At 40.9% G+C, this 24,728-nt stretch overlaps 2 protein-coding genes across 19 annotated transcripts in view; one reads left to right on the top strand and one right to left on the bottom strand.

Annotated features, from left to right (window-relative positions):
- Positions 1–13,476, top strand: part of eps15l1a (epidermal growth factor receptor pathway substrate 15-like 1a) — a 34,402-nt gene extending 20,926 nt beyond the window's left edge. For 17 of the 18 annotated variants that reach the window (XM_069522607.1, XM_069522609.1, XM_069522602.1 and 14 more), the window contains 6 exons: positions 70–133; positions 1,146–1,291; positions 1,586–1,679; positions 5,621–5,779; positions 8,256–8,272; positions 8,916–13,476. In XM_069522607.1, coding sequence (XP_069378708.1) covers positions 70–133; positions 1,146–1,291; positions 1,586–1,679; positions 5,621–5,779; positions 8,256–8,272; positions 8,916–9,062 — 627 coding nt within the window. In that variant the 3' untranslated portion in view covers positions 9,063–13,476. The remainder of the gene's footprint in view (positions 1–69; positions 134–1,145; positions 1,292–1,585; positions 1,680–5,620; positions 5,780–8,255; positions 8,273–8,915) is intronic. The other variant, XM_069522613.1, reaches the window with a different exon arrangement.
- Positions 13,477–21,104: 7,628 nt separating this feature from the next.
- LOC109625307 (Krueppel-like factor 2) lies at positions 21,105–24,267 on the bottom strand. Its single transcript, XM_020080503.2, has 3 exons — positions 23,644–24,267; positions 22,405–23,386; positions 21,105–22,292 (listed from the first exon to the last, which is right to left on the bottom strand). The coding sequence occupies exons 1-3, from the start codon at positions 23,719–23,721 to the stop codon at positions 22,117–22,119; spliced, it is 1,236 nt and encodes a 411-aa protein (XP_019936062.1). The 5' UTR covers positions 23,722–24,267; the 3' UTR covers positions 21,105–22,116.
- Between the last annotated feature and the right edge of the window lie 461 nt (positions 24,268–24,728).

The following is a 24,728-nucleotide window of genomic DNA, read 5'->3' as shown; positions in this document are numbered from 1 at the left end:
ACAAAATACTGTCAAAGTATAATATATGTGTATGGGTGTAACTTGAATTTGTTCTTTTGCTTCCTGAAGCAAGCCAGTCACTTCACAAGCAATGACCCATTCTCATCAAGTAACCCAAAGCCCAGAGGAGCAGGTATGATTTCATTTGTTTTTCTCCTACATGTGCAGTATTTGTGAACATCATGTACTTTTTATTCAAAACTGAAAGGAACATTTAAGTCGGTGTGCTCTCTAATATCATTGCCTATAAAACAGGCATGTTCAACAATATTGCCTACAGTGGCCTCATATAACCACAAGTATGAAAAGGATAGTACGTCAAACAAACAAGACAAACTGGTGAACACATTTTCCAACACTGTTTAGAGTTTACATTGAAGTCAGTTTTGCTCTATATTTCACTCCTTCCCTGGCAGCAATGTTTTTTAAACACACACGTACACAGACAAGAAATATACAAGTGAATTTTTAAGGATCATCATTATTTGGCACATATAAACATATCATCTTGAAATTTACCCTGACTTTCAAAAATCTGCATCCTGTACCTTTGAATTCCTTTTGGATCTGTAAAGTAAAACTTGTATTGACTAGTGTTGGACTCGTAGTCAAGAAGAAAAAGTGATTAAAAAAAATACGTCTCCTGGCCATGTCTCACTTATGATTGAGATGTTTTTGCTTTTAGGTGTTTTTATCTAATCACATCCTGTTTGAGCTTAGGTATATTCTCCACAATCCAAAGAAAGTAAATAAACTTTACTTGGCCTTAAAATGAAAACCATTTGTAGGAGGACCATTTTCTAACTTTGATAGACGGATCTCACTAAAATAAACACAAATGATAAAATATACATAAGCACTAGCAAAGCACATTAACAACTGTAACTCTCCATGAAAATCTTCATAGCCATGACCGGTCGAGTCAACCTGCTGGACAACCTCTGAACAGCTTTATTTTAAGATGTATGCAATATATTTGCTTCTCCATGTTTGTAAGTGTGATATTTCATACTTCACATATGCTGTAGATCTAAGTTGGCAGACAAACAAGTTGAGTGAATATAACTTTACAGTAAGCTTGTAATTATTGTCAGTCTTTATCAATGTGCTATTTGATAAAAAGTCAATGTGACTGTCACTTTCAGACCTATTTGGCGCATTGGACCCGTTTGGCAGCAGTTCATTCAGCAACAGTAGTAACAGCTCAGCTGGATTTGCAGACTTCAGCCATATGTCGAAGCCCAGGGACCCTTTTGAAGGCAGAGCCGGCTGGCTGCCAGACTACCAGAAGGTACCAGGGGCCAAACCTTTCCTGAAAACACATAGTCAGCAGGACTACAGGGGGGTTTACAGAAAAGTCTGAATTCTAAAAAGGCATAAATTATAAAGGGGCTTTATTAATGATAATTGATTAATTATTTAATAGCTCTATACATGGAATAAATGTATCATTATTCTTTTAATTTGTGTATAGGCCAATACATTGACCAGTTTTTTCTTCACCATATTTAAACCTATTTAAAAATTTCAACTCAAACTCTATAACCTATATAATATCACTGCTCCTCTTATTCTTTCTTGCCAGTCAGTTTTTGTGGACGACCCATTCAGCAGGAAGAATGACACACCAGCTCTGCCACCAAAGAAAAGTGTTCCCCCAAGACCCAAACCACCCAGTGGTGAGTGTCACAAACAAAGGCTTTGGAGAGTGGGGAAAAGCCAGACTGTAAGATAGTTCATCTTATGGCTGACACCAGAACCGTATTCCTGTTTGAGTTATTAAATGCTAACAAAAAAATGTGTCTAAGTTGGAAAAATTATATGTTCTTCTTTGACTGCTAGGTGTTGCACTGCAATAACATGTCATTTAGATAAGGCTTTATCCAAAGCGACTTCCATTTGCAAAGTGCATTCAACATCTATGAGGGGCCATTCGGGGTCCAGCATCTTGCCCAAGGACACTTCAGCATGGGCTGGGATTTGAGCAGCCGACCGTCTGGTTGGAGGGTTAGGATTAGACAACTGCTCTACCCCCTCAGTCACAGCCGCCCTAGTAGAGTAGACTAATCGAAGCATGTATATAATACTACTACCCAGATTCCTGGTTATTCCACACTTCTTCAGTTTTAGGTCAATGTTCTCTTGGGAACCTTCAATGCAACATAGAGGTTTTTGTAGCCTTCTCCATTGGTTATTGTAATTACTTCTTCAACTGTGCCTTGACACACCCTTATCTCTGAGCTATGCAGGCTGTTCCTTCGATCTCATGGCTTGGTGTTTGTTCTGAGAAGAGAAAAGTTCTTGAGTTTGTTAGACTTGATTGTGATGAGGGTGTAGCTGATTTCTATTGTCCCACAACAGCAGTTTATTGTAACCGTGCATCTGCAGATTTTTAGGAATGATAATAGCAGTGTTTCATTTCCAAGATTGAAGTAAGATAATCAAAGTCATCTACAGTGGCAAGAAAAAGAAGTTAACCCTTTGAAACGACCAGCATTTATGTATAAATTTGTCTAAAAGCATTGTTCAGGTTTCAAAATGAACTACAGACAATCTGTTTCAAGAAATAACTATTAAATTAATTTGGTCAATTGTTCTTGTGCATATTTGGTATATCATTCAAATATTCCCAGTTGTAGGCTACCAGGTTACCAGGTAACCAGGGCTGTAGTGGGAAAAAAAGGTGGGTAAGCTATAATTTTCAGGCAGCTCTCTCTTGCCCGCCATTATAAAGGTGGATAAACTTCAGTCACCCCTATACGAGACTATGTACAGATTTGCAGACTAGAACAACTGAAATCAAATTATATAGACCAATAAATTAGCATTTTACAATTATCATTCTGGTTATTATTGTTGTTGTTGTTTATTTGTACTGGTGTGGGGTAAACAACGATGGAATGTAACTGAGTACATTAACTCAGTGTGTTGCAACCTCATGTGTGTTGCAACTTCTTCATACATCTACTCCATAAGAGTTCAGAGGCAAATATTGTACTTTTTACTCCACTATTATTTTCTATCTAGCTACATTTGCTAGTTGCAATACAAATTAAGATTTTTGCATATGAAACCTTAAGAGACAACAGTAAAACCCTGCTTTTACATTCATGCATTTGTAATAATAACACAACAACATACACGGAATGCATTCATTGTAAAAATGGCCAAGTTAATGTCCAACCAGCCTCATTGGAAAAAGTTTTAAATGTTATTGTTAGCATTGAGCTCATCAAACTTCATGCAGGCATGTTGTTAATCTTAATAACTGATAAAAAAAAAAAGTAACCTATAATGTTAGCCATGTTTTTTTGTCAGATATTTGAAAAAGTGTTGGATCTTCATCCCTGTTACTGTGCATTTAAATCTCCAGGGGAGTTTCTTGTGTTTACTATTATGTCGCAAACCAACATGACTACGCAGACAGACCTCTGTTGCGCTAGGTTACACCTTCTCACATCAGAGGAACAGCTGATCAGTGTTTGGCTGTTAAAGGGTAAAAGTCCGCCGTATGTCTGTGTCCTGTTTCAATGAGCTGCTGCATCACATGAAACTGTGAATACAGCATACAGGTGGGACCCACAGAAACTCGATCAGTTTACAAGAGACACTGGACTTTTAATCAAGGAATTCTGCAGGATAGTGTCAGGGTGTTGCAGCAGGAAAGAAGAAAGAAGTTCATGTGTTTGGCTCTAAGTTCCTCTCTTCTGTCCCATTATTTATGATACAGAAACAATTAATAGATCCTTAAAATATATTAGAAAATTGTTGGATTTAAGACACGCTTGCAGACTCAGTCGTTGTTGATGGGTACTTAAGAGAAGTCTGTTACAGCTGTGATGCCAGTCTATACAATCTTAGTCAGGCTCTTTTTAACGGTTAACTCCTGCGACTCACAGGACTAAGCTTCACATTTTGACATTGTTCACAAACTACTCTGTGTGAAGGCACACGGGAAGGTGATGTTTGAATAGTGATGATTTGTGGTTTGCAGACACACCCTAACTTGCTTCCTCTCTCTTTTGTGTGTGTGTATATGTCTGTGTGTGTGCATGCTTGCGTGCATACATGTGTTTGCGTGTTTATGAGGATAAGTAGTTCAGAGTAGGTCAGGCTGCAGGCTATAGCAGTGGCAAATGACAGCACTGTTACTAGCCGTTGTCTTCAAATTCATATATTAGAATGAGTTGTGAATGGGTCAAGACTGCAGCCTCCAGTAAATGCCTCAAATAATTGAGGACATGTATCTGTGCTGTTTTCTGTAGATTACTGAATGTTCCGTCCTCTTGTAGACATTAAAATTAGATACCAGAGGATTATTTTAAAACAGGGTGGGGCTCATGGTTGTGGTTTCGGTTTGTGTGTGTTTGTGTGTGCGTGCATGCGCCCCACTAAGAGGCATTGCCATGCATGCAGTTTTGCTCAGTGTTGAGTGTGAAGTGAACTGTTGACAGCGATCAACTGGGTTCCCTGGCTAATAAAACTATATACGTATTATGACAACGGCTTGACTGGTCGTGTGGTATAACACCTTCACAACAACTCGGTGTGCACTCAATGTTCCCACGGTCCTTTGCAAGGCCCAGCTTCAACTCCTTGTTAGGAACCGTAACTGTCACTACTACGATAACTGCTGATTTACATTTTTGCTTATGTACAAAACCCCTGTGGGTCAGTAATAAATAATTACATTTTATATATAATTTACTGTTTAATATAAAGAGATAGTGTAGCAGTGTTCTTTCTGTAAACTGGTTTGCTGCTATTCTGTTTGATAAAACAAGGAGACTATTTATATATTAAATATAAGTATTGCTATTACCTGGATTTGTCTTATATTAATGAGATTGTCATGCTGTATTTTTAGTTTTCTTTGTTTTTACATGTAGCTGTGGGGCTTTTTGTCTGCTCAAAAAACAAATATGGTCTATAAAAATTGGCTTTGGTCCATTGGATGCTTTCTTTTGCTGTGTGTTTTTTCCTACACCAGCTATTTGAGATTGTTAAAAGAAAGGCTCACTGTGGATTTATTTTGTGTGTACATGTGTGGAGATGAAACTTGTGTGGCTTTCAGAAGCTGTGAGGTAACTTTGAGGTGACAGGGGAGATGAAGCAGGGCGTGGGCAGAATTGTGAGAAGCATCAAATTTCATGCCCGCTAACATCTGATTGTGTGTTATCAACATAAAACCTCACTAAGTTCACTAAGGTGAGAGTTACTGGTGGGAGCTGCCATGTGAAGTCATATTGCTTCTCAGCTAACAGTGAACACAATCACCCTGTTTACATCCTTCTCTGTAGATATTTAAATCCTGTGATATGTGCTTTTTTTTGTCTTTGCTTCTCTCAGCATATCTCCATCATCACAAAGCAAAATATTCCTGTTCTTCCCAGAAGGCATTTATGTCCCGACCTCTCCTGATCTTTGTAAATTTTTACTATTCAAAGTTTAGTTTACATTCCAGTCAGCTGTCAAATTTCTGTCACATGATAAGGTGACGTCAGTGCTATGAGCAGGTTGTTTGTTCTAGAAAGCTTTCATCGGGTGAAACAAACAGAGAGCCTTGTCGATAATTTTAAAAGTGTCTCTGTGATGATATTTCCTTTTTTTTTGTCTTCAGGTAAGAGCACACCAGTGAGCATGTCTGGCACAGGCGACCCTTCCAAACCGTGTGACCCCTTCCAGCCGTTCGGCAGCGACGCCATCGATCCATTTCAGAGTAAAAAGGGCCTGGGAGACCCATTCAGTGGCAAAGACCCTTTTGCTCCATCCTCAGCAAGTAAAGCCCCTAAAGACTCTACCTCTGGTTTTGCAGGCTTCAGCTCTGTAAATTGAGATTAGTGATGTTGTTTCACTATCAGTGTTTAGACAGGGCCACAAAGCTCTGCACAGACACCACAATGGACATTAGATTTAAGTGATTCTCTACTAAAGACTGATGAGGGCTGATGAGACAGAGGATGTAGCAGAGGTAGTGTAACTGTATGAAATGTATCTCAGTCGAAAGACAAGGTAATGCACCAACATGTTTTTAAGTTGAATGTTGAAATGACAACATTTCCACCTGGTATTAACAGGTGATGTATATTTTAGTCATGCTTTTCTTGGTTGATGATCTTTAGTAAGATCCAGTCATGGTGTGGTCAGAGTGCTTTTTAATACCAGGTTTGAATAAGGCCATTAATTAAAGATCATCATTCAGATCAGGGTTGCAACTAACAATAATTTTAAGATTATATAGTAGTCTATAAAATGTCCCAGACCTCATGGTGACATCTATAAATGTCTTGTTAAATGTCTGTCACTATGATGGATTTCCATCAATTAGATTACATGCCCATTGTGAGTGAGTGGTCACATATTCAGGCGTGTTAGTATTAAATTTAGGATTAAAACTGATACAGAACCAAAACACTATGTGTATTGGTTCTGCCTTAAGTATTAATGCTAAGCTAAGCTATCCGTGTACTGCAGGAACCCTGCCCCTCACTGCTGCACAAACAATGACAGATCATATCTGAAGAGCAGCCAAAGCGAGTTAAAGAGGCATTATTTGTCATTGTGCAGGATACAACTTAATTTCTAGAAAACAAGCAGAGAGATCTAATTTGATAATGAGAGGTAAACTGGACTGACACAACAGTTGTGCAGTTTGCAGAGCTGCCTTGTGACCGTCATCTTCCTCTAGTGCAGGAAAGGGTGTCAGCCCATTTTGTGGTTGTTGTGCTTGTTTTGACAGGAAGAATATCTCTGCCTTTTCATGGTTTCCGTGGACTTTAACAGGGGCTGAGGGCCAATATCAGAAGTGTGTTTGAATAATGCTCACAGTAGAATGTAGAGACTTGGAGAGTCTTGTGAGTTGCTTTGGATAAAAGCGTCAAATAATATGTAATGTAATGTAGAGTGCACAAAACTGTGAATGAAAACCATAATGAAAGCCATAAGCAGATAAGTACAGAAACTCACAATAATTCCTTAGATAATAGTGTGACTTTCTCTTTGTGTCACTGTGTTTTAGTTAGGGAGTTAAACACTTTCTAGATAAATAATCACTGTTTACTATTCAGGGAATAATGTTTGACTCAGTTCAGCTACGAGTCAGATATAAAACGAAACACAGCAATATCACTTCTCAACTCACAGCTCTGGAGTCTGCCACCCCTGCATTACCTTGCTGTGCATGTGTGTGTGTGTGTGCACGTGTGCATGCTGGTAGAAATGGTTTGCTGTCTGTTTCTGTAATGCTTGTCTTTGTTTTATCATTTGAATGTAATGTTTGTCACCTCTCTCATCCTTCAGCTTGTCCTTATTCTTATACCGGATACCTCTACTTCACCATCTGCTTCTTGCGGGAGCTCAGATACTAACTGATTGCTTAGAGATAACACCATTATTTATCAAAGTTAATTGGAAATCCCTTTCATGCAGTTTATGTAGCATCTAAGTAAAATATTTGCATACTACCTTTGGCTAGGAAAACAAGCCTGTAAAATATTTAGTGTCCCTATTAAATAATTCAATTAAATACTCTTATTAAATCACTCTTATTTGTTCTTCTCAGCTGGTCTACCAAAGCACCTGAAAGTAAAGGAGCTTTCAAGACACTAAACGGATTCCACTACCACTTCCGCTGTTTTTAAAGTAAACACCGTGGCAGATGTGCCGCTGAGGTCATGGCAGTGGCAAGGCAGCCTCTGCCCACTCTTGTGCTGCTGTTGAGTTCGCAATGAACTGTTTCACCTTGGCAACCACAGAAAGTACAATGAGGGAAATGATACAGTAGCTGATTTCCCAGGTTACCTGTAAGTCATCTGGGTAAAACAACGCCTAAACAGAATTGGTAAATGAGAGAAACCATAGACAAACATAATGATAAGCTTCATAATCAGCTTCAAAATCTGAATATTCAGTCTGAGTATAATTTAGTAACAGTGAGCAACTCTTGCTGTATTAGTTAATTGTTAATCACCTCCCTTATTTGAAGCTGTTAGCTGTGTGATGACGGACAGTGGACAGCAGCAGTCTGTGTTGTCCCTGATAGATATATGTGTGTGTGTGTGTGTGTGTGTGTGTGTGTGTGTGTGTGTGTGTGTGTGTGTATGCTTGTGTGTGTGTGTGTATGCTTGTGTGTATGCTTGTATGTATGCTTGTATGTATGCTTGTATGTATATGCTGTGATGACTGATCACTGATCCACTTAGTTAAGGGGTTTGTGATTTATAATCCCTCTGTTCTGTCATCAATCTCTCTGACAGGACCTGAAAAAGTTAAGGTAAGATGTTTATTAATTCACATTAAATGACAGATGGGCAACAGTGTCCATATGGTATGACTTAAAAGGTATTTCAACTAAATGTTGAAATGTCTTTTGTCCGTTTTTTAGTTGTACATTTTGCCAAGAGATCAGTCAGAAATGATCAGTAACTGAATTGAAAAGCTCAGTTTGTTACATGAGTGAAGCAAACATTGCATCTCACTTCCCTGCTGCCCAGTACTCCTTTTTGAACTCACTTTAAGGTTACTATAAATAATGATATCAAAAACTGAGATAAACATTTCTCATTGTATTTCTTTATTTTTAGACTTGCATCCAAATGTTTACTTAGAAGAACATTTTCAAGGTTTTTAAATTGACATTTCTTTGACTTTTCTTTACTGCTAATGCCAATCATCAATCAATGAGTTCAATTGTATTTGTTTAGCCAATATTCACAAATTACAATTTGTCTAATAGAGCTTAACAAGGTGCGACATCCTCTGTCCTTAACACACAATGTCTTTTCTTCCTGGCCGCATGCTAATAGCACAGCTCTGCAACATATTCCACAAAAAGGAAGCTTGTAATGGCATTTTTTTTTTTTTTTTTTTTACACATAGCTCCTGATAAAATCCTCTCTTACTCTCTTCCTCTCTAGTTTGGGAATGAGGCTCAGCAGTTGGAATGGGCTAAGAGGGAGAGTGAGCGAGCAGAGCGTGAGCGGCTGAAGAGGCTCAGACAGCAGGAGCAGGAAGACCTGGAGCTGGCCATCGCCCTCAGCAAGGCCGAGATGTCCAACGCATGACCCGCCACACGTAGACAGACAGTGCGTAGACAGGATAACAAACAGGCAACATGACTGACATCTACATAACTGACACCTTCACCTCCACTACTTACATCCTCCCATACTCAATGACTCAATGAATGAGGACCAGAAAGATGCAGAAAGACCCTCCGGGCAAGTCTTGCCACTGACCCACGTAAAAGGAAAAAAAAAAGGAAAGAAAGTGTGGGCCCGAGAAGTCATCACTGCAAAACTCCTGCTGACATGAAGAGACAGAATACTGAAGGAGAGAAGGAGGAGCAGGTACTGTGTATAAGCACCATGGTGGCCGGACAGTGTTGGGTCCACTCACTGGACTGAGCAGATAAGCAAAGCATACCTGACACATCACATTGGCAGTTTGCATTTCAGCCTGTTGTTTTTCTTCTCCACCTTCTCTCACGGGTGGAAAAAGGAAGCAAATTTGCTAACAATACTACTGCTTCCATTCTAACAAGCAGCAGTGAAGAAAAATCACAGCACAATTCTTACTGCCATGGTTCAGAGGATTTATTTCCTGCTGTGTATGTGTGACGTGGACATATCACTGATTCTGATGTAAAGATTGTGTTACTTAGTATTCAGCATTGGGTTGTTTTTCCGGTATGAAGTGCTATAGAATGATATGTTGCAAAAGTATATGTGAATATTGAGGCATATGGAGAAGACTGAATCTGGATTTTCACTCCTCAGGATCAAGAATTTTCACCTCAGTTCAGTTTGCGCTCCCTGTTTTTCCCTCAGGAAACACTCACTGATCCAGACTCAGATGAGTTTTATTAGTTGACTTCTTTTCACTCCACTACATGCTAAATCAGGCAAACTGAAATTGATAATCATCTTCTCATCTGTCTCTGGGTACATCGAAGCATATGTCTCAGAATGTTGAGTTTCCTTTTATTTCTATCCCACAGCAGGGGTCATTAGAGAGAATCTGGCCCCTGGTCCACACCGTCTGCTTCTTTCTTCCAGGTCAGATATAGTCATTGATAACATTATTAACCAACATTAGAGGGATATGTTCACATTTTCCTTTTGTGACGTTATGGGAGAAAAAAAACCTGATACATCCATTACACAGAATCCCTCTAATGTTACTGGTACCTGGCAGGTTGAAGTAACGGTTCAAATGAGTGACCGTAAGAAATGTACAGATATATTTTCTTTTTCATGGAGTGTGAGATAGTTCTGTGGAGACTTTTATTTGATGACATCGGGTATTCTCTCCCCTGCTGTCATGTATATAGACCAACATAGCTAACTATGCCTCTACTCTAATCCTGCTGTGACATACACCACATCCAACAGATGAAAGGCAACACGAGGGAATTATTTTTTCTACATTCGATGATGTTTTCTTCATAGAGAGCTATGGTTTTTAACACAGGTTTTATTTCTTATTATTCTGTCGACATGTTTTTGTTTTAAAAGAACATCACACTTTACGTTTTGTGACATCATTTGCTGTTGAGTTGACGTTAAAGTCCCTCTAGAGCTATTAAGAGTGTTCGGAAAAGTCTTTGAGTTGCTGACAGGTGTCATTACGCTGGAAACAGGAAATATGTGAAAAAGTTTGTAACGTATCATAGTTTAATCTTCCATCATGGACGGAAACCACTAACCTTATTTTTCTGTGAGCTGTCCCTTTACTTGAAGCGGAGACTGATGTTTGAGTGAGACAGTTTGACTTTCTATTTCACTCAGAGCTGCTGTGTTGTAGTTTCATGTCATATTGTGTTTTATATATGTGTCTGTATTACGTGTCCATGATCACTCCCACTCTTAGTGTTTTGCCATGTGCATGTCCTGCAGTCAGATCCTGCTCAGAGCACACAAGTTGTCCCGATCGTGACTTTAAGGGAGGAGTTTTTTTGTTAAACTTGGTTGTCATGGGAAGAAAAGTCTTTAATTACTTTATTGATACCACTGTAGCAGGAGCATTATACAATGCTGAATATCTCCTGATAGAACCTGAACATTTCAGTCATTCAGTAATTCCTCGAAGCTACAGGAAGAATCTTGAAAATACAAAGTTCTCTTAACAACTTGGAATTTTTTTGAAGTGAATATAAATTAGGAGATTGTTTTTATCAGTATACTCTCATATAGTGTCCAGACACTATATAGATTCCTGTTTGCCAGGATGAAATCCTGTGTCATGATTTAATTTATATTGTTTCATTTAACCCAAACCTCAGTCTAATTTGTTGTACGTGTTTTTATCATGTTTCTAAATTGTTTGCCCATTATAAGAGTAGTTTATATTTTCATATTTTTCCCATAACGAATGTTATGAACATATATTTTACCAAAATGTCTATGTTGTTAAAATTTGATGTGATGCCTAATATGATGGTCCTGGATCAGGGCTAGCTCTTTGTCAAATGGTAAAAAGCTGAATCTTTCGGGAGAAGTAAGAATGTGAACTCAGTCCTCTGTATTTGGTTACAGCAGCCTGTGACGAAGGCTTTGCACTGACTGGTACGGCAAGTTATATCTGCTTCTCCAGTCACCACATTGAGGAGGTCAATACCAGGACTGAAATACTGAACAAATTTCTTTCCACCTTATTATGTCTGGAACTATGTCTCTGCTGGAATCGATAATGTGAATTCACTCACATTGGAGTTGAATGCTGTTGAAGTTGATGTGCAGCCACTGATTCTGCCACAGTGCGAATTGCCTCTCCCTGCCATTTTCTTTGTCATGTTTACATATCATTGATATTTACTTTGCTGTAGCTGTTACAAACATTGTTCCTGTAGAAGAGTGACCCTGGTATTACATGAGCCTCTCCATCTAAGCTGTGCACAGCTAACACCTCTGTTGGCCTTCCATCTACTGCTGAGTCATAAAGCGTCCTAGCTTTTTCAAACGGTTGCCATGCTCCTGCCACCCGGCTGTGGAAATGTCACTAGATGAGCAACTGTTAATATATCATCGTCAGTTTTCAGATCTCACAGAAAGCAGAATCACAGAATTGTGCTGTTTGTGGTTTTTCTCTCTTCAAACTCACCACCTTTTTTTTTTGGTCCCTACTTAAAACTTGTTAAAAAAAGTCATTAGTGTTACATTACATGATGTGCTGGTAGTTTACATGTCATTGCCAACAAAGTCCTTTTCAGTTAATTTAAGTGCCAGCAGCTTTTCACAACAATGTGACAAACGCCTTGTGCAGCAAAAATAACAAGACTGGCTTTGAGTGTCCATTTAATATCTCCACATGACACATCAGCCAGATGTTTCAGCTGCCACAGGAAAGTAAACCCTTAATGACACATGAAAACACCACTCTATCATTTTCAGTAGATATGGTGTGTTTTTCTGGAGCTTGTGTGATGGTTGATGGTTGGGCCCAGTTGTGTAAAATCCCTCAGATAAAACCAGGAACTATTTGATCAAAGAGTAATCCACGGACCTGATCATATGTCTGATGACAACTCTTCCTACTTGGCAGTTTTTGTCAGTTTTCAATCAGATCCAGTCTTCAAACTTGATACTGAGCCATAGTGTGACCTCTGACCCCCCTCTGTCCTTCATGTTTTTCTGTCTTTGTCCCTCTGACCTCAGCCCGTCTGCTGTGTGCTGCTTAGACTGGAGAGCTCCATAGCGGTACCCTCATCCATACTGTGTTTGTCATCCGACTCCTCCATTGTGCAATAGATGATGTTTGTTTTAATTGTGTTGTGCATACTGCGAAAGCAGTCTGGTGATTTTTATATGTAGCATATGTTTTCAATGTGTTTATTTATGTACCTTCCACCACCCAACTTGCTAATTTCATCCGACTAAAGCAGCACAATCTAAAACCCTTTCATTACAGAATGGTTTTGTCTATTTCGGAAAACAAAATAGTAACACATGTTCAACACTCAGTATTTTAAGCCACACAATTATTATTTAAAACAATCCATATTTATATAGTGACAACTGAGACATCACTTTTTATGACTGAATTCCTTAGTTATAGTCAGTTTTATGGATAATTCATATAGATGTAACGGAGATGAATTGTGTCTTTACTGACATGCTGATGATTAACAGTGAGCTGCCCACATTTTTTTATTTTATTTCATTTTTCGTTCTCTTCAATATTACTTGTCTGAGGCATGTTTGATTTTTTTCCCCTCGCCCTCACACAAAGATAAAATAATCTGAGCTGTCTTTATTAAGATGGATACAGTGTGTATACAGTCTGTATAGGATAATGTCTATAATATTTGTCCCTTAAAAGTGAAGAAGAAGAAGAAGAAGAAGAAAAAGTAAACTTGACAAGGAACCATTTGGAAGGTTGCCTACACTTACACTTATGCTGAGAGAATTATTTTGAACAGTGATCCTCTCTACATGGTCTGTACTGTTTACTAGAATAAACGTTTCAGTTTAATGAGAATGGACTTGTGCATGTTCTGTTACAGGAGCTGGGTTGAAGATCAGTAAACCAGCGGAACTCAACTCTAAAAGTGGCTGCAATTTTATGTTGACTACACCTGTATTTTAATATTGCACTTCCATAAAGGGAAGAAACCAGATTTAAATACAGAATAAACATTGAAAATCTAAGCAGCAATGTATAAACAAATGTTCCCTCTGTGAAAATCAACTTCTGCTTCTTGTGTCAGTTTTCAAAGTGTTAATCGAATCAGGGGAAACTAAGCCAATGTTATGCAGAATCAGGACATTTCTAGTGTTGTGATCTATTTTGAGTCACATTGTAGTCTTGAAAATGTGAAGTGCAGCAAGTGCTGTCATGTCACATTCCAATCGTTTTGTATTTTGCTGTGCAAATTTCCAACAATTCTGTTTCCATTGTCGCGTCAGTGCAAATACACAGAAACAGCAAGAAGCAAAATACAACAGTTGAGTAAGCAAAGAATCTGTCATCATCCAAGCATGTTTCCTGTTAATGGTGGTAAGTGGTGTGTGTCCGACTTCCACAGTTGACATGTTTATTTTGCTATGCTTACACTCTATCCTTCATTTGGGATCCAAAGAGGCTCTGAAAGTTCCCTTTGAACTGGACCAGTTAGATTCTGTTCTGTGCCACAAATGAATCCTACATGTTTCCCACCTCCTTGTGTTTACTACACATCAGTGATCGACCAGTTTCTCTGTTAAACTGTTGGAGATAATCAGGGCTGTGGTATATCCTAACCTAGCTGCACAGAGCTATCAATGCTGGAGAACAGTCTGGCTTAACCTGGCATTATTACACTAAATAAATGATCACACTTTCTCTTTAATCCAGTCACCTTGGACACTGCTAGACCCGCAATGGTGCCCCACCAAAATAATTTTTTTTTGAAACCTAGGTAAATGATTAATTTGTTGCAAAGAAAAAAACAACTTTAAAGACACATTGACTGTGATTGATTAAAAATTTAAACTCATCCTAATTCAGTGTGCATAGGTGCAGCTCTGAGGTTTTGGTCCTGGACTCTACTTCAGTTTAGTACTGAGCAGCAAGTCACAGTGGGTTTTCACCATATGCACAACAATAATACAACTTTATGAGGAACATTTACAGGCCCATAATGTGTCTCTTTGAACTGGTTCTGATTCTTCTCTTTAAGGATTTGGACCACAGCACCAGGGATAACTTGCAATGTATATTTAAAAGATCCTCGGCATTTATTACATTGGGTGAAGCCAATTCTATAGATGACACAGTCAGCAGTCTGTCACAGGACTGACAAATAGAGATAATCAATCATTCACGCCTACAGTACTGTGGGAGGAAGCTGGAGAACCTGGAGAAGACCCCTGAATCCATGGGGGGGGAACATAAAGAGGTCCAGGTTCGATACCAGAAGCTTGTTACTGTGACAGCGAGGACATGACCAACATGTCCGCTACAAACGTAGTCCCAAATCACAGTGATTCCTCTAAAGGGTACGGTGCTGTTATTGTCAATATAAATGATTCACAAGAGACCAACATACGACCAAACATAAAATGAACAATGTTTAGTTTTACAACATGTTACACAGACAGCCTGCTCTCTCACATGTGAGGCACAGAGCTTAAACACAAGCTGCAGTAACAGCTCCATCCCACCAACAGCCACAATGTGCAGTGAATTACACTAAGCTACATTTCAAGGATACAGCTGTGCAGTGTGAAATGAATGCTGTGCAAACACTGCAGCCATTTCTGGTCATATTAGCTGAAACCCAAGCAATCTGCTATGTTAGCGAATGCTAACTGTCTCCGTATGAAATAACAGGAAATTCCTGCTAGGTTTGTGTTTACCCAGTGGTAATGGAGAGGAGGAAATGAAAAGCCTATTGGCTTTTAACTGGGAATGTGGGTCAGAGAGAACTGGAGGGTAAACATGGGTTTGCCCTCGCTGGTTCAGTATCTCCTCCGTCTCTCTTCTGACCAGTGTGCTTTCACTTTGGGCCTCGTCAGCACATGCCACACTTCCCCACTCCACTATTCTCAGCTTGGAAACAGTGGGATATTCCTCTGGCTGATGACCGCGGATATACACACGCAAATGAAAAGAATGCCCGCTGCAGAGCAACTTCTGGTTCAGCCTGTGTTTGTGATGCCTGTCAGTGTCAGCCACCAGCATTCCAGTTCCTGACAGAGTAGCAAGGAAGGATCCAGGGCCCTCAAGTGAGCACTTGAGGACTACTTGACTAACTTCTCCAGAGGCTACTTTTGGTAGAGAACATATTTAGTGGTGGTATCAGATTCTCACGGTCAGGATTTACTGCTTTTATCATAATGCCTTGGTCTCTGAGGTTGTGTCCTCCCAGCAGTATGAGGGAATTTGAAGGAGTTGGACAGGCTGACTAGGAGATTACATTCAATAATCGCACAGTAATTAGCCTGATTCCGAACCAAAATACATTTGCAAATTTGCCTTGTACTTTATTCTATGCTACAGTTCTGAGACAAATGTAATTTTAGAGACTTTGACTCCTGACCTCAGTTTGTATAAAATCCTGGATACAAGGGCCCAGGACTAAATCATTTATCATCAATTTGAGGCTCTGAGGAAGATGTCATTGACATTACAGACATCAAACCAGGGTGGCTGTGGCTCAGTCGTTTGATCCCAGTCTTCTTCCTTCTGCATGCTGAAGTGTCTTTGGGCAAGAAAGCGAACCCCGAATTGCTTGACTGCTGTGCAGATGTAATTTAGAAAGTGCAGCACATAGATGCACTGTAAGAAGGAATGGGTGAATGGCAAAAACCTGTACAGGAAAGTGCTATTGTATATAAATGCAGAAGATTTGTCATTGATAAACTATTGCTGTTGTTTGAGTATATTTCAGTATGTTGTTTATCAAAGGCTGTTTCACATGAGGAGGATGATACTTGGGACTCACACTTCCTGCTGTAGACTCTTGTCCTGTATAACCTTCAACCTGCTTTTTCTGTTGATATGACACATGCAAAAAAATCTGAATTCAAAATGTTCGATTTTGTGTGTTTGCTCAAAAGTAAGTGGAGTGGAGCTGCTGGCAGTTTGTATAAGGAGACTGTAGGCCAGGGCTTCGTCACTGACAGGTAGTGACTAACAAACCTCTGCTGAAACACTCACAGTTCTGTTTTACCAACCCTGTGGGGACACTGCCATCATGTATTCCTTAGCCCCTCACCCTAAACATCCTAAAAAGCTGATAAATGTCCAAACCTAAATTACTAACTTTAACCTTTGTACTTAAATGAAACTTCTTAATAGTTAAAAAGCAGTCTATAGACATAGGCACAAAGATTGAGGTTCCATTGGGACACTAAGCTCCAGTCATGTCCCACAGACACAGCCCTATGAGACAAATGGTGATTTGTGAATATGGGCTTTACAAATACAATTGATTGATTGATTGATTGATTGACACATATCTTCTGTCAGTCAGTCAGAGGTGGACAGATGTCTTTGGGCAGCTATATTAAAGCAATGTTTAAAATGATCTCACATAATCTTCGCCTCAGTGAAATCGTAGCTTTTTCCGAATCATGTGCAGAAGGACTCATCCTTTTTTTTTTTTTTTGTTGGTTGTCAGTCTGGTAAATGTCTGACAGAAAAGAAACGCTTGAGTTTCACACTTGAAGGTGGAACATGCCTGGATCTGCACAAAGGCACATGGAGACTGTTTTGTGTTTTTTGGTTTGATGCACTGGGCTGCACAGTGTGTAAATGTAACACTGATGTTTGCAGTGCCATTGCCACTGAAAGCAACACACCACACTTCACTGGGTTCAGAAACGGTGGCCTAGTGTGAGAAAACAAATGTATTTAAATAATTACATGATGATATTTTTGTCCAACAGCAAAATTGTAAATAAGACTGATCAATTAAAGAACATCAATATCTTTTGGGAACGCAGCCAGGCATATATCTCCTCTCGTCCATTTCACTCCTTCACCCAATACCTCCTCCCTAACCTTCTTGAGGAGAAGTTGGTCATCAAAATGGAAAACAAAAAACTAATTTGGAAAAATGTTTGTTAATATATTCTCTCATTAGGCATTCAGTCACTGGATTCCTTAAAGAGTGTCCTGCTGTCCCCAGTAGATGGCATCCTCTTTCCATACATAGAATTCCCACTTTTCTTCAGGCAGTGCTAGGCACCTGAGGCTCTGGGAATCTATCCAGATTAATATTTTTTTCAGTTAAGATGAAAAAACTAGAGCAAGCAGCTGATAAAGTTCTCTGCTTCACTGAATTTCACCAGAGAAATGTTTGTACCACGTCCAAAGAGTGTTTACTTTTGTAGAAAAGAATCAGCAGTAATCATACAGTAAGCAATGAGCTCAGTTTCAGTTCAATTAAATCCAATTTTATTTGTATAATGCTAAATCACAACAATGCGTTATCTCGAGGCAATTCACATCGTCAGGTCGAGACCTTACAAGATTATGAGAAACCCAAAAGTTCCTATATACACCCGGTCACTGGAGCCTCCAGGCATCTTATTATGTGATGATCGACAGGAAGATCAGGTTGAGTCTGAAAAAGCCTTAAAAAGATTCACTGGTTTGGTTCCATCTTCGACCATTGACAGGGACAGTATCGCAATCACAACACACACTTTTATTTATGAGTGTGCTGTGTTGGAGATCGAGAGGAATATGCTACGGTGGGGAGTTCTTCTGAGATAAACTGTTGCACAAGAGCTTGTGAGCATGTTTACAGTGTCTTGCTGAGTGAAAACATCAGTCTTGGATAGTGAGGTGGGAGGGAGACTCAGTAAAAACAACACTGCTCACAGAGGAATAAGGAAGCATGCTTCGCTGTAGGGGTGTGTGTGTGTGTGTGTGTGTGTGTGTGTGTGTGTGTGTGTGTGTGTGTGTTCCTGTACTTGTACCTTTGTGTGGACCATTTTAAGCAAAGACCCTACAGAGTGAGGGCATTTAGATGTATAGGGTTAGGCATTTAGTTTGGATAGTTAAGGTTAGGTGTGTGTGTGTGTGAGAGAGAGAGAGAGAGAGAAAGAGAGAGAGAGAGAGAGAAACAGTTTGTGTGCAATCAGGGAACCAAATAATCCTGTTTTTGAATCTCAGACAGCTGAAGTGAGATGGAAAACAGTGAGGGAGGGGCCGGGCTCCATCAGCTGTACGAATGTTCTCCCTCACAGATGAAGCAGATTCAGTAGATGGTCTAGTTGAGTTTCTTTGAACCTGCTTTTTATCAGGTCATCACAGTGAATTGAGGCCTGAGGTCTCCCTCTCAGTTTTCCTTAAGTGCCTTTGTTAATGGATAATGGCATTTACAAATTCAACAGCAATGTGTCACAGACTCAAGAGTTTTCACTGGAGCAAGTTTCCACCGAAGAAATAGTCCCTCACACTGAAATGTTGTGGACATCTTCAAATGCTGATGCTGTAAGCAGGGTCAGTCATGTCATCATTCATCTGGGAATATGAGGCGTTAACTACAAATATGTTATACATGTAGGAATTTTTAAGGATGATTGTTTACAAATAATAATAATAGTAATGCATCCCATTGAAATAAAGGTTTACATATCCTCTAGTGGAGTGCAAACCTATCTGTGTAAGATGGCTTTGAGTCAATAAAGACATAATTATATTCTTGATTGGGGTTGTGATGAGTAGATTTTGAACTCCAAATAAATTCTGCCTACATTAACAACTATTAGCACAACAGAAATTCCACCTCACAACCGCTGTATGTAAGTGGAGGCCAACACTGTCTCAGATGACACATTTCTCAGGATTTATCTTTGTTAGGAGATGCAGTGAGGAAATATGTTTGTTTGTCAGTTGGATGAGACGGCCCCAAAATCATTAGGTGGACTCACAATGTAATAGCATCACATGAGCCGTGTGCAACAACTTGTTCCTTTGGCGACTTTGCTGATGAAAATTCAGCCTGACAATGTCTGGAATCTTCACAGACTTTGGGATCTGTGCTGGAATTTAAAGTAAAGCCTGTACAGACAGCAAGAGGTCACGCCACCAGCGCAGCATGCACAGGACTGTTTAGGAGGCTACTGAGAAAAAACATAGAAACCAACATGTCAACCATCTGCCCTCCAACCATCCTCAGGTCGGATATTCCCACGCTTTGCAGCAGCAGCCACCTTCCTGTACCCAGCAGAAAAAGTGAAATGAAAGCGATACATTTTTTTTCTAGATGCACTAATAATAGGAGGGGGGCCTGGTGGGTGGAATGTTCCTTTTTTTCTCTGGGCTGGCACACGACCATCATGTGTAACAAAAATAGTGACTGAGAAATTTTAGGTTTGTTTCAGTTATGATAAAAGAGGTAATATTTGGGTAGTTACTTTTTCTGTTCTTTGTAACAGACATGTTTGTTATAGACATATAAAATGATATCAAATATCATGTGTTATTTATCCATGTCTAAAGGCCAAAGTATTTCTCCCTGTGGATGAGCCACGGTTTACCTGTAGAAACTGCACGGCCTCTTGTTGAAGGTGTTGCACTGAGGTGACCCCCCCAGTTTCCCCATGTACTATTTTTTTTCCTTTTGGGCTGAAGAGGTTGCACGTGGAATATAGGTTGCTGAGCAGTGTGCCGAACTTCATCTCCTGGACTGAAACTACAAAATTCTCTTCGCATAATACGTATGCTAATTATGTTTTTTTCCCACCATCCATCCCTACAAACGTCCTGAAAACACTCGTCCTTCAAGTAGATTATTCTCCTCTCTCACTCATGAACTTTCCTTCATCCTTGCGGCTCTTTTTCAGTTTATTCGAGACAGGGTTTCTCTTCCTTTTCACCCCCCCTCCCCCTCCATCACTCCCTCTCATTGTGGTTCGCCCCTGTGCCCTTGACGCAGACTCCATCTATATCGAGCCTCTGTAATTATGTCAGTGTAATGTTTGTATTTATAGGCAGCTGCCACAGCGCCCTGGCAGCCGCTCTGCCCCAGCTGGGAAGCATCAGTCTGATGCTGCAGGCCTGGATCTAACCAGCTTCTGAAAAGGGTTCACCTGCCGCTCAACCTCCAAACAATGATCTTTGTGTCTATGAGAGAACTAGATATGTCTCAATATGTCTTGTGCATCCCTTATACAATGACATTTCAGTATTTTTGTTATGTAGAAAAGAAAATCACTAAACCTCTGGATAAATGCAGGGAAGCATTTTTTTTATGATATAATATCTTTTCTTTGACTTTAAAAAAAAATATTTTTACCCCACATGCATGTAAGAATGATTAGGATTAAACAATTTAAACAGAAAAATCACTTTTGCTTGACCTGAACACAACCTGTGAATAAACATCACCTAACGATGTTGAAAGAAGACATCGATTTTTAATTGTAACTTTTTTTTTTCTTGTTATAGCAGGTCCACCAGTCTTATGTTCCACTGTCAGATTCTTTCATTTAAAACAAAGATCTGATAGATCATTATTATTGTGTTGTGGCTGATCATCCTGCCTCACTGAGTCAGGTGTTCGCAGGCCCAAACCATGAACCTGTGTATGTGCTTGTATTCACGTTAAGCACATTTGATATAGTTGTCAACCCTCCCCCCAGCTCTCAGTCACACTCAGGACTCATTCATCATGTTGTTCATTTAGTTTAATATGTACATTAAAATAAACTATTTACATTATGTAAAAAATTCTATGTACAAGGTACATTTCAGTACATTTCTTCAAAATACAAACAAACAAGTCTTATTGCCAATAAGACTATTGACTGCAGCCCTTTGTCAATCAGCTGGTGTTGAGATGGCATGCACTTGTGACTGTAAGACCCTGACTTCAAATGCTAGAGGACAACAGACAGACTCACAGACACGACATTCAATTCAAGCCTTCAAGGAGGACAGAATGAAAGGCAGTTTTAGAACAAAACATTGTCTCAAAGCTTATTTCATGTGCAGTTTACACTTACAATATAACACACAGAATAAAACTTTGATTGTCTTTTAGCCAGTGAAGGATATGGCACTCGTAAGATGTTTAATAATGTGTTATAGAAGGCATCAATGGTGAAAATACAGAAAAAAATCATAGTTCTTCAAAGGAATGTCTGCTTCCAGTTGCTTCAGATGCATGTGCCTGACATGTTGAGTGGAAAGTTCCTTTAGTTTGTTGTCTATATAAACAACAATCCATATAAAAACGTAGTACCAGCTACATAGTCAAAAAAAATAAGTCTGAACAGAATTTATCTGTCACTGTCATATCTGGCAATTTCTACTCTTGTTTTGTGGTGTTTGTATGTGTGTGTATTGTCTCCCTCAAAAATAACTTTTAAATAGATGGTTTTTTACAAATATAATTGGAGGGCATTTTGTCTGGAAGCTCTGGTTGCCCCAAATAAAAATAACCATAATATTCCTATAAATATACCTGTAGGCATTACAGTGTAATCAACAGGCTAGTGGCGTCATTATATTGTATGGCTGTTTCCCCTGCCATGGTACCACTACAGCTCATTCTCCTATAGGAACTTGTATCTATATGTTTGCATAGCTCAGTTCTATAGCTCATCATAGGATTATTATAGTCCTTTTGTCAGGTTGCAGCCTGTATGTCCTTGTCATCTTTGTCCCAGAGGACTGTCGTTACATGTGCCTCTTCATGTGCAGGGCCAGGTGGTCGCTCCGGGAGAAGGCGCGTTCACACAGGTGACACTGGAAGGGTCGGTGCCCAGTGTGCTTCCGGAAGTGACGTGTGAGCTCGTCTGAACGCGCGAACTTCCAGCCGCAGCCCTCCCAGCTGCAGTGGTATGGTTTCTCTCCTGTAAACACAGACACGCAACAGTGAATGAGCGTGTGGTTTGGATGCAAGCATGACGACAGGAAATATGAAACAACGAAAGGCGCGCGCCACAGTCACTGTGCACATCTTACCTGTGTGCGTCCTGAGATGCGCCTTCAGGTGGGAACTCTTGGTGTAGGTTTTCGCACAGCCGGTAAAAGTGCAGGTATGCGTCGCGGTCCGTTTCCTCGGCCAGGAGCGGCGCCCTCTCTTTGGCTTGGTGTCCATCATTTCCAGCGGGGAGGACGGAGGGGTGAGGAGGAGCCGCTGACCGGCCGCCGCTGGCTGCTGCTGCTGCTGCTGCTGCTGCATGCTCATCGCTGCGTCTTCTGCGAACATACCGGCGAACTGGTGATGGTGGTGCGCCCCAGTGAATGGGAGCTGCATCCCGTGGCTCTGATGAGTGAATCCCCCGGGCGCGCTGCGGTGGTGGGAGTGGAAGCTCTGCGGGAAGGACAGTGTGGTGGAGCTGCACCCCTGAGGCTGGTGGCACTCGGAGCTCATCAGATCGTCCGGGCTGAGCGGCGGCGTCATGCTGCCCACCGCTGCCTGCGGGGAGTTGGCCAGTCGCGGCTGCTGCTCGTATGACATCATGCAGGACACGTTGCCCTCGTGTTTGATTTTGGTGCAGGTCTGGGGCACTAGACCCATGACAGGTCCGTACGTGTCCATGGAAGCGGGCTCCACCTTAATGCTCGGATGGTCAGGGAATAAATCCTGAGTGGTCTGGAAAGGCGTTGAGCTGATCAGGAATCTGCCCTGGACGCTGAGACTGTTCCCAGGAAGGAAACTCGTATCTACGTCGGAGCGCAGGAGCTCTGCCATCAGACTGTTGTAGGGTGGAGGAGGGCAGTTCATGTCAGGGACAGAGGTGTAGCTGGTCTGGGGCATCCCGGTGTGCTGCTGCTGCTGCTGATGATGATACGACCCGGTCTCCTGGAGCCGATAGGACTCAGAGCCAGCAGTGTTTGCGAGAATGAACTCGAGATCCAAGAACTTATCCAGGTCCTCTTCGTCTTTTCTGCCCAGGCAGCTGCTGTCCAAGTCTAGGCTGCTCATATTGCCCTTCCACCTCTGGAGCAAGGATGAGAGGAAAGAATTAGTTTCAAAACCAATCAAGATCTTTTCACAGAATCATGTACGTCAATACAAAAAGCTCGAAATCGCACAGAGTGCCGCGAGTAGACTGATATCACGAAAACAACATGAAACATGTTTCTTAAAGTTTGAATAAGTTTCCAAGTAGCAGTAAAAAGTGTGCAGGTGATGTGATTTGATAGTCAAACCTCACCCTCTGTGCTCAGAAGAAATATATAAACAGCGCAACTTACATCTTCCCAGATTTTCTCCTTTTGGTTGGCGAATGTAGAGATTGATGGTAAAATGGTCCCACTTAAGGCCATATCCATGCCTTGTTAAAAAGAAAAAATCAACTGAATATAGAGAAAATACTTTCACCAGCGTCCGCTGAGTCTCCAGAAAAAGCTACAGATTGCGTCGCTTCTTCTGTCGTCTGATTAACTGCTGCTCCCGACTCATGTGGAGCTGTGCGCCTGGAAGGAGCTGCTTTTCTTATAAATAATGTTCTCTGCGCGCAGCACACCAATGCGAGGCTGGGGGAAGGAAGCGCGTCCAGGATGGGGACGCTGCGCACCGGCCAGTCCCCCTAAATTTAGCCTTGGTATAAAAGTACGAGTTTCCCTGCGAGTCAGAGGCAGAGAGATGGTGAGGGAGTCGGAGTAGGACTGCTGTGGAATGCTCCCTCTGCTCTGCTGCGGCCAGCTACTTAACCTCCGAGAAGAGGAAACCCGCCCCTCTGTCAAAACCTGTCCAACAAGTGGCAGAGGGAGAGAGAGCGAGAGAGGGGGGAGAGAGAGAGAAAGAGAGAGAGAGAGAGAAAGAGAGAGACGCCAGCACCACTTAAAGACATAATAAGCACATTAACACACTGTTGATAAAAGGAGCAACGAGGCTTTACACAAAGAGGAAGAGAGATTTTGCGGGAGCCATGCGTATTACGCATCTGGTTAAGGTGCGCCTTTACGCACACAAACAACGCAGCATTCTTTCGCCTAATTACCGTGTTCTTAAACTGTGTGATTGTTCACTTTGCATATAGCAGCAGTAACTGTCACTGCCAAATAAAACGCATCTCATGAAATGTGAAACCTCTCTCTGTCGGAGTGCCCGCACGCTTCCTCTGATCCAGTGCTCGGGAATACGATGCTTCTCCAACTGTTTTTTCCCCGACTGTCCCGAACGCAGGATGCATGTTCTGCTTCGGCCTGCAGCCACCAGGCGCCACCACGGCTTCTCTCCTACTTCACAACACCCCGACATTCAGCTGTGTTCACGCTGAGAGCGAGGTCTATCCATCGTTCATCAGTGTGGGCAAGCGTCAAGGGTGGCAGTGTAG

Source organism: Paralichthys olivaceus, chromosome 3 (genome assembly GCF_024713975.1).
Source record: "Paralichthys olivaceus isolate ysfri-2021 chromosome 3, ASM2471397v2, whole genome shotgun sequence".
Taxonomy (NCBI): Eukaryota; Metazoa; Chordata; class Actinopteri; order Pleuronectiformes; family Paralichthyidae; genus Paralichthys; species Paralichthys olivaceus.
Note: the sequence above shows the minus strand (reverse complement) of the source record. Positions and strands in the feature narration are given on the sequence as shown.

Coding starts and splice junctions, on each gene's coding strand:
- LOC109625307 (XM_020080503.2), bottom strand. CDS start 23,721: ATGGATATGGCCTTAAGTGGGACCATTTTACCATCAATCTCTACATTC. Junction 23,387..23,643: donor AGGAGAAAATCTGGGAAGAT/GTAAGTTGCGCT, acceptor TCCTTGCTCCAG/AGGTGGAAGGGCAATATGAG. Junction 22,293..22,404: donor GCATCTCAGGACGCACACAG/GTAAGATGTGCA, acceptor CTGTGTTTACAG/GAGAGAAACCATACCACTGC.